This window comes from Mustela nigripes, chromosome 7 (genome assembly GCF_022355385.1).
Source record: "Mustela nigripes isolate SB6536 chromosome 7, MUSNIG.SB6536, whole genome shotgun sequence".
NCBI lineage: Eukaryota > Metazoa > Chordata > Mammalia > Carnivora > Mustelidae > Mustela > Mustela nigripes.
Genome location: NC_081563.1, coordinates 81,138,895 through 81,149,163, shown reverse-complemented (window position 1 = coordinate 81,149,163; position 10,269 = coordinate 81,138,895). Strand labels below are relative to the sequence as shown.

Below are 10,269 nucleotides of genomic sequence, written 5' to 3'. Positions count from 1 at the left end.
TTTCTAAATCTAGGGCGCAGTACAATTGCCATTTCTCAGACTCCTCCTCCCAGCACCTAGCACAGGATTTCTTTAGGCTCTCTATTAAAACTACTGTTCTAGGGGTGCCTGGGTGGCTCAGTGGGTTAAAGCCTCTGCCTTCGGCCCAGGTCATGATCCCAGGGTCCTAGGATCGAGCCCCACATCTGGCTCTCTGATCAGCAGGGAGTCTGCTTCCCTTCCTCCCTCTCTGCCTACTTGTGACCTCTGTTTGTGACCTCTGTCTGTCAAATAAATAAAGAAAATCTTAAAAAAAAAAACAAAACAAAAACTACTGTTCTAAATTCCAATCCTAAAATGTCCGGCGCAAAATTTAGAGTTCCATTAGGAAGCTTGCTGGAGATCTGTTCAGTGCCCATTCAGGCTCTCCTGTCACCTAAGAGAGTTTCCTGAACCAAATTCGTGACGTGCTTTGTAACTGCCTCGGCTAAAGGAGAGCTGGGCGCGGGGCCGGCACCCGACACCTGTTCCGGGCGCGGCCGCGGCGGCGGGAAGAGAGCGCGCGGCGAAGGGCACGTGTAGGCGAACGCGCACGCACACGCGCGCCCGGCCGCCCTGGGACCAGGAGGGAGAGCGTTTCCAGGCGACGCGGACGTGGGGCGGGGGTCGCCACGTTCTCACAGGCGGCCTGGGTTACATAAGCGAGCGTGGCGAGGAGGGCGCTCGGATTGCGCGGGGACTCGGGCTGTGTCTGCCCTGCCCCCGCCCGGGTGGGGTCGTGGCCCTGCGGGACTGGCCTCCCACGCCGCGCGGGGGACACCGCCCCAGCCTTGCGCCCGCCTCCGCCAGTGGTAGCCGCGGCCGCGAGCGGCCGCCCCCAGACGCGCGTGGCTTTCTGCGAAGGCGGCGGCCGCGGTCCCGCCGCCCGGCCCCAGGCAGCGGAGCATCCTCTCGCCTAGGCTTCTTCCGTCCCGGCCTACAGCGCCGCAGCCTCGCAGCTATGAGTCCCGAACCGGTCCCGCCGCCGCCGCCCCCGCCGCAGTGCCCCGGCTGCGACTGCGGGGAGCCGTTCGCCAAGCGCTTGGAGAAGGGCGACGAGGCCTTCCGCGCCGGAGAGTATGAAATGGCAGCGGAGCTCTTTCGCTCGATGCTGGCCGGGCTGGCGCAGCCCGACCGCGGCCTGTGCCTGCGGCTGGGGGACGCGCTGGCTCGCGCGCGCCGTTTACCCGAGGCCCTGGGCGCGTTCCGTGGCGCCGCGCGGCTCGGGGCGCTGCGGCCCGAGGAGCTAGGGGAGCTGGTGGGCAGCCTCGCGTGCGCCCTGGGCCGGCGCGAGTGGCGGCTGCAGGATGGGAGGCCGGGCCGCGCCCCCGAGGAGCCTCGTGAGGAGCACCCGGCCTCTGCGCCCGTCGCGCCCCGTGACCTGCTGGGCTGTCCGCGCTGCCAGCGGCTGCTCCATAAGCCGGTGACCCTACCGTGCGGGCTAACGGTGTGCAAGCGCTGCGTGGAGTCGGGGGCGGCCCGGCCGCAGGCCCGGCGAGTCAACGTGGTGCTGAATGGCCTGCTGGAGAAGTGCTTCCCGGCCGAGTGTCGTGTGCGCAGGCTGGCGGGCCAGGCGCGGACTCTGCAGCGCCAGCAGCAGCCCGAGGCCGCGCTGCTCAGGAGCGACCAGGCTCTGGATCTGGGTAAGTCGGCCTTGGGAGCTGGCCCGCCAGCCTTGCCCACCTGTCGAGTAGCAGAGGTGGACATGGAGAGGTTTGTTTAGGCTTAGGGGCTGTTTTCTTCCGAAGATGGTAAGGTCAGACAGCAACCGGGGTGGCTGGTGTCAGAGGCCAGCTGGGCCTCCGTAGTCCTGTCTTTGGCAGAACCTGCGAGGCCAAGCCTGCCTTTCACTCCCATCTGAGCTGTCTAGAAGTGAGAGGATGATCAAGTATTTTTATTTGTCCCGCAGGAAAATGCAAATAACTAACACCGTCGAGGCGCACAAACGGAGGGCCTTGGTGATGAGGATTTGCTCTGGGGGTTTCAGCTAAAGAATTCAGGAAGGATCCCCTTCTGCTTTTATTACTTGCACATTCTCTCTCAAAGTGCATTAGATGTTGTTATGAGGTGATTAGCTTATTAGATAGTTGTATTAACTGGTGTCTCTGTTTAATTTTTTAAAAATAAAATCTGCGACCACCACCAGGCTCTTTGTCCCCTCCCCCCACCTGTTAAGAATGTGTAGTTTAAAAGACCAGGTTGCTACAGGTTGTATGTGATTTAAACCACTAGCCAAGAAGAATTGGTTTAATTTTTTGTTACTAAAAATCTTGTGTGCTGTAGTAGCCATTATGCATTTTATTTTAAATTATTATTTAAATTATTTTAAATTATTATTTTAAATTATTTAAATTATTATTATTATTTTTTTAAAGATTTTATTTATTAATTTGACAGAGAGAAATCACAAGTAGACAGAGAGGCAGCCAGAGAGAGAGAGAGGGAAGCAGGCTCTCTGCCGAGCAGAGAGCCCGATGCGGGACTCGATCCCAGGACTCTGAGATCACGACCTGAGCCGAAGGCAGCGGCTTAACCCACTGAGCCACCCAGGCGCCCCTTATTTAAATTATTTTAAATTTAAATTTAGAGTTAAGGTTTTCCCTTTTAGCGGGTGCACCTGTGTTTAAACTGGGGGATTCTTTGTTGAAGTACAGCAATGAAATTGCGTTATATAACAAGTATTCTGTACTGTTTTTGCAGCCAATATATCCACACTTAGCAGGCTGATTATTTTTGAATTTTCATCTATCTTGTTTATGTATATGTAGCATGGAGCAGCACTATCCAGTGGAAATACTGTGTAAGCCACATAATGTAGTTTTAAATTTCCTTTTAGCCACATGTAAAAAGTGAATAGAAGCAGATGAGATTTATCTTAATATTTTTAAAACATATACATCCAGAATATTATTTCAACATACCTTCAATGTTAAAAAAAAAATGGAGATTTTACTTAAAAAAACTTTCAAATGCATTGTGTATTTTACATGTGCTGCCTACCCCAATTTGGATACATAATTTTCATCAGAAATACTTCCTTTATATTTTAGTTTCATAGAATTTAGAGTTGAAAAAGTGGATTGTCATACTGAAATTGTTCCAAATTCAAAGTTTCAGCTTTTAAATTTAAATTTAAATTAGTTGAAATTAAAAAGTAAATATCTCTGTTACCCTGTTGCTCCAGCCCCATTTCTGTTGCCTGCTAGCCACACTAGTAGCTAGTGGCTACTGTCTTAGACAATAGAAGTATAGAATTTTTAAAAACAGTTGTTGGGGTTCCTGGGTGACCAAGTCAGTTAAATGGCTGACTCTTGATTTTGGCTCAGGTCAGGATCTCAGAGTCCTGAGATCATACCCAGTGGCAGGCTCCCTGCTCAGTGGGGAGTCTGCTTCTCTCTGTCTCTCTCTCTCTCCCCTTCTCCCCATCTGCCCCTCCCCCTGCTCATGCTCTCTCTAAAATAAATAAATCTTAAAGATTACAAAGAAAACAGCTGCTGGAAATGTAGAAGATCACAATATCAACTGTTGGAGATGATGGAGAAAATGAGAACTATCATATGCTACGGATGGTCTGCAAATTATACACCTGGAAAATTGTTTGGTAGTATTTGAAATGTTAGATAGGTCCTTTGAGCAGTTTCAGTAAGGTTTGCATGTATGTGCACTGAAAGAATGTACAAGAATGTGCAAGAGTGTATATCCTTAAGTAGAGATAGCCCTGAAGGGGAAGCAACCCAAATGGCCAATAAGAATGCAGTAAGGGACTATATTATGATGTCTTTTGAAATACTATACAGAAAGAAAGTAAACCAGCTACAGTTGCACACTACAATGTGAAGAAATCACAAACACAATGTTGGGTGAAAGAAGCCAGACTCAAAAGCATTTCTACTGTCTATTTCTATTTGAAAATCCAAACAGGGAAAATTACTATAGCATATTATAAGTAAGGGCAATGGTTACCTTTGGGAAGCAAAATATTAGCAGACTGAATCCAGTGGTACACTTAAAACACATCATAATCAAATAAAGTTTTCATTTAATCCTTGTATATCTGCCAATGTAATTCATACATCTATAGAATAAAGAAAAATCATATGACCTGTGTTAACATCTTTTAGGAAAGTAGGAATACAGGGGGACCGTCTTAATATATTAAGGAATATCTACAAGAATCTGTAGCAGGGAAATACAAATCAAAACAATGAGATATACCACACAGTTGTGAGAATGGCTAAAATTAACAACTAAGGAAACAACCGATGTTGGCGAGGATGTGGAGAAAGGGGACCCTCTTACATTGTTGGTTGGAATGCAAGCTGGTGCAACCACTCTGGAAAACAGTAGGAGTTGCCTCAAAACTTTGAAAATATAGTTTCCCTATGACCCAGCAATTGCACTACTGGGTATTTAGCCAGAGGATACAAAAATAGTAATTTGAAAGAGCACATGGACCCCACTGTTCATAGCAGCAATGTCTACAATAACCAAACTATGGAAAGAGCCCACATGTCCATTGACAGGTGAATGGATAAAGATGTATATATATGAAATGGAATATTCCTCAGCCATCAGAAAGAACGAAATCTTGCCATCTCAAATGACATGGATGGAAATGGTATTATGCTAAGTGAAATAAGTCAGAGAAAGTCAAATACCATATGATTTCACTCATATATGGAATATAAGAAGCCAACAGATGAATATAGGGGAAAGGAAGGGAAAGTAAAATAAGATAAAAATGGAGAGAGAGGCAAACAATCAGAGACTCTTAACTCTAGGAAACAAACAGGGTTGTTGGAGGGGAGGCGGGTGGGGGAAGGGATAGTTGAGTGATAGGCCTTAAGGATAGCACTTGATATGTGTAATATATGCAGCTGATGAATAACTAAATTCTACCCCTAAAACTAATAATACACTGTATGTTAACTAAATTGAATTTACATTTAAAAAAGTCTTAAGCAACCTCATAATGATGAAATACTGACTGTTTTCCCACTGAAGGAAAAGGTGACAATGGTGTTTGCTGCCATCGCTGCCATTTTGCATTGTGTTAAGATTCTAGCTGGTGCAACGAGGAGAAAAAAGATATTGAGATTGGAAAAATAAAACATTATTTGTAGATGACATGTTGGAGTACATTGGTACTTCAGAGGAACATTTGAACTCTTAGAAATTATAAGTGGATTATCAAGATTGTTGACTAGAAGGCAATACAGAAAGATCAGTGGTAATTATATATACTTAGTAAAAAAAAAAGAATAGAAAATCCACTTATGTAATTATGTAATCAAAAAAATCATCAGAGTAGATCTTGAAATACCTGAAAGTTGTTCAAGAACTTATTTCGAGAAATTAAATAAGTGAAAGACGTCAGTTTTGTGCATATTGAACCACAGATTCAGTGAATTCTCAGTCAAAATCTCAGCTCATGGTTTGGGTGGAAATTGATGAATGGCCAAGGCAATAATGAGGAAAAAAATAAGCTGGAGAACTGACACTGTAAGATACAGAGGCTTAGTATAATACAGCTACAGAAATTAGCACAGAGTTGTATTGGCCCAAGTATAGATAGATAGAAAAGAGGGGTGCCTGGGTGGCTCAGTGGGTTGGAGCCTCTGCCTTTGGCTCAGGTCATGGTCCCGGGGTCTTGGGATTGAGCCCCCCGTCAGGCTCTTGGCTCTGAAGAGAGCCTTCTTCCTCCTTTCTCTCTGCCTGCCTCTCTGCCTACTTGTGATCTCTGTCTGTCAAATGAATAAATAAAATCTTTTAAAAAATTTTTAAAAAAATAGTCTTAGTCTGTTGCTTATCCATTTGGGAAAAAATGAACCTAGATGCTCATTGCACATCACACATGGAAATTATAATCAGATTATCTAAAAGAAATCATAGAATATTTTCATAAACTTAGGGTAGGTGATACTTTTTAAGACACAAAAATCATAACCATATAGGAAAAGATAGATAAATTTGATTTAATTAAAATGAATAATTTCTGTTCCTCAGAGACTTCCGAAAAGAGTAAAAAGGTGATGGGTATTTGTAATATGTATCTAAATGAGAATGTCGTTTCAGAATACTGTAAAGAATGTGTGTACTTCAAGAGCAAAAAAGGAAGTCTGTCTAATAGGCAGAGTTGAACAGGTGCTTTGTAAAACTAGATATCAAAATGGGCAATAAGTATATGGAAGGGTGACCAATGTAATTACTTACCAAATGCAGATTTAAATCATACCTGAAAATGAAAAAGAGTAACTGTATCTAGTATTGGAAGCAATCGAAACTCTTACATTGCTGGTGGAATGAAAACTGGTGCAAGTTAAGTATGTTTGGGAGTGCCTACTAAAGATAAACATAAACATAACTTCTGGCACAGTATTTCCATTTTTTAGTATGTGCCAAGTAGAAATTAATGCTTATGCCAACAAAAGACATCTGTAAGAATCTTCATGGCAGATATATATACACACGCACACACACACACACACATATATATATACACATAAATATATGCCAAAAATATTTCGATAACAACCCACCAGTAGAATGAGTATATAAATCAAGTCATACAGTGCATTATGCAGCAGTCTTTTTTTAAAGAAACAGACATACAGCAATATGGAGGAATCTCAGAAAATGATAGTGACAGATACAGAAGAGTACATTCTATTCATATAACCTTGTGTATAAGTTTAGAAGCAGGTGAAAGTAATCCATGGTGATAGAAGTCAGAATGGTGGTTACCTTTAGGAAAGGTGTACCACCTTGGAAAGTATGCAAAGGAGGCTTCTTAGGCCCTGATCTGGATAGTGATCACTCAGGTGTATATGTATATAAAAGTTCAAGATACACACTTAAGATTTGTAGCCTTGACTTTGTAAGTCCTACATCATTTTGAACAACCCATGAGGAGTACTGCCGTTTATTCTTTCTATTCACCACGACCACTACTTAGCTGTCATTGCTTTGTGTATCAATTCATTCAACTCTTCCTAAATAACACTTGTGGAGTTCTCTCCTTCTCATCACTGCCTACTCATTTGACACATCTTAGGGTGGTAACTCTAGATCCCAGCATGATGATGACCCTGGGTTGCAGTTGGAGAACATTCTTTGATTAACCTTAAACACAAATGTAGAGAGTAGACTTTCTCTTCTTTGCCTTACAAAGCCTGGCTCTCAAACCGTACTCTTGTTGACTCCTTTCCTCATACAGGGGATAACTGATCAACTGTTCGGATATTTTTGTCAGTTTCTTGGAAGGTGTGCACATGCAGTTTTCTTCCATAAGCTGTCTCCACACAAAGAATTTTAAGTTGCTTTTCCTTTTCCTTATTTTTTGTGATTCCTCCAAAAATTCCCTCAGTTTTATTAAACTTAAGGCTTAATGCTTAGGAAATGTACAGAGATTGATTTGAAATGTTTTAAAAGATTAAATTATGAAGTTCTAGCTTCATAAATGGATTGCCAAATGGTGGAAGTCAACAAAGAAAATGGTTTGATTCCCTGGATGGGAAGTGATTGTTTTGGACTTGAGTAAAAAGAGACTTTAGAATGTGAGGAGTAGAGGGGCACCTGCGTTGCTCAGTCGCTTAAGCCTCTGTCTTCGTCTCAGGTCATGATCTCAGGGTCCTGGGATCAAGCCCTGCATCAGGCTTTCTGCTCAGGGAGCCTGCTTCACTGTCTCTCTCTGCCTGCCTCTCTGCCTACTTGGGATCTCTCTCTCTCTCTCTCTCTGTATCAAGTAAATAAATAAAATCTTTATTTAAAAAAGTGTCAGAGTAGAGGTTTAAATGTATTCATTAGAAAAGAATGGTTAAAAATAAAGGTAAATGAGGAGTGTTTTTAACTCCAAAAATTTTGTCAAGATCAAGTAAGCTAACATAAATGTAAGCAAAGAAATAATGCAGAAAACATGAGTGAAACAAAAAGCAAAAAAAAATTGAGTTGGCTAAGAAGTCAGAAATTGGTTACAAAGACCAATAAAAGAAATGTTTGGCAAATGTGATGAAGAAAAAGCATAGTTGCAGTTATAAAAGAATATATCAGATTTTAAAGTCTATGTGAAAAGGACAATTTTGAGGAAACTATAAATTATCATAATTGACCCAAGAAGAAGTAAAAACCTGACACTGACCAATAATCATAAACAAAATAGAAGTGTTACTCAGGGCTTTTCTCTTGAAAAAGACACTGGTCAAGCAAGTTTTCACAAACTGTCAAGGAAGATTAACTTTCATCTTATTTCAGATCATAGAGAGATATGGGATATTTTGCATTTAATTTTGTAAGATTAATGTAGTTTTGATACTATAATCAAGTAAAGCTTAAGGGAAAATTTATAGGCTAGTCTTAACGTATGTACATGAGTTGCCAAAATCTTAATTAAATTTCTTAGTATTTGAATCCAGCCATACAGTAAGACCGAAGGTCAAGATGAGCTCATCCCAAGAATTTAAGGGATTTAATAAATTTCAGTATTAGACAAATTATTCAATGTAATTCACTATAAAGACAGATTTAAGGAGATACACTCCCAAGGAACCTCTCACATACTGTTACAATGCTTTCGTAGAATAGAAAAAAATGTAACTAATTTGATGAATATTCTCTGTCAGGAGCTTACAGTAAACATAATTTATGTTAAAACATTCCACGTGTCCTTTTTTAAATTCAAGAATAAGAGAAAAATGTCTGCTATCACCACTGTTACAGCAATGTGGAAGTAAAAAGAAATGCAAGAAATAAAACCTAACATGCCAGAGCATGCCATGCGCATAATATGGTTGTTTAGAAGAGTATAGAGAATGAACTCTGGCAAAGTGGGAACAAAGTGAGAGATCTTCAGTCTCACCCCATTTGCAGCATGAGTATTTAAGTTCGAACTATAGTTCTAGCAGGCTTTTTTTTTTTTTTTTTTGAGATTTCCAAAATCTCTACAGGTTATTTCTGTATTTGAAAGTAAATTTAATTGTGCATTTGAGGAACTTTCACTTAGTCTTCAGTTGGAAATGATTAATCTGTAATTATATTTACTGTATAATGACATACTCCAGAGATAAATCTGAGAAGAATCTAATAGAATTCTATAAAGAACTTCTAAGCAACAAAATGCTCATTTTAAAACCATATGCTTGTAGATTGACATCCATATTTCATGTTCTAAGATGAAAAACATAAAATCTCATTAGAGATCATAACCAACACATGAACATTTTCAATTTATTTTGATTATAGGGAACACCAACTTTGAAATTTAAGGAAATGTCCCTTCTCCCAAAGAATTCCATTCTTCTAATTAGTAGACCAATGTTAACAAAAAAGTACTAAATTATTACTGTTATTTTTAAATTTTGTCAATAAAAAATTTTGTGTGAAAATTTGTTTTCTCTTTTGTTATATAAGTACGTGTACAATAGCCTTAAGTTTCTTCCTGGCCTACAAAACCTAAAATACTTACTGTTTGGCTTTTTGCAGAAAAAAAGTTGTTGATCTTTACTCTAACCAGTCAATGTTATTTTAAAAGATTCAACTTTTCTTGCTAGATTCTCCATTTCTGCCATTTCTTTCCTCTTTTTCCACTTTTTTTCCTTGTCAGATCTTATATCACACATATGTAGCAATAACACAGTCATAAGTAGTCCCACCATGTCTTGATATAATATCCTTTTGCATGAGTTTGTTATGCACACTTGCTCACTTACCTGCATAAACTAAGAGGAGACATGGTGGCATTTGGAAAGTAACAAGTGCCTAGTTTGATTGAGCGTCAGGGTCTAGGATTTGGAGCAAACTGAAACAGGTATTAGGTAGAGAAATGAGAACACATTAGGTACTTAGAATATTTATTGTCAATTAAAATGCATGCTGTTGCTCTATAACAAAGATGCTGTGATGAGTATAGGTAGACTGAACCAGGTCCATCAGTATGAAAATGGCTGTGATGGTTCTCCTTTCATGAGCTCTGGCTTTGTCACTTTCCCATTGTACCTTGCCAAATCAAGGACTTCATGTACCATACATCAGCTCACAGTCACTCTTGACTTCTGTGTAGGTAGGTGTTTCCCCATAGTCTCATACGAGCAGTTTTCAAGCTTTCTTCTGTTTGAGAAAGTTTTTTTTCCCCTTCTTTTCTCACTTAAGAGGACGTACTGTAGATACAATTATGATGGTAAGTCCACATCCGTGCAGTTGTAGAAGAAAACAAATTATGCGTTTTTGTTTCTTGAGTATGAATTTCCTTGTGTACTT

At 41.0% G+C, this 10,269-nt stretch overlaps 1 protein-coding gene across 1 annotated transcript in view; it reads left to right on the top strand.

Moving 5' to 3' along the window:
- The first annotated feature begins 883 nt into the window (after nt 1–883).
- Nucleotides 884–10,269, top strand: part of LONRF2 (LON peptidase N-terminal domain and ring finger 2) — a 42,861-nt gene continuing 33,475 nt past the window's right edge. The window contains exon 1 of the mRNA XM_059406265.1: nt 884–1,661. Within this exon, the coding sequence (XP_059262248.1) occupies nt 980–1,661 (682 nt within the window). The 5' untranslated portion in view covers nt 884–979. The remainder of the gene's footprint in view (nt 1,662–10,269) is intronic.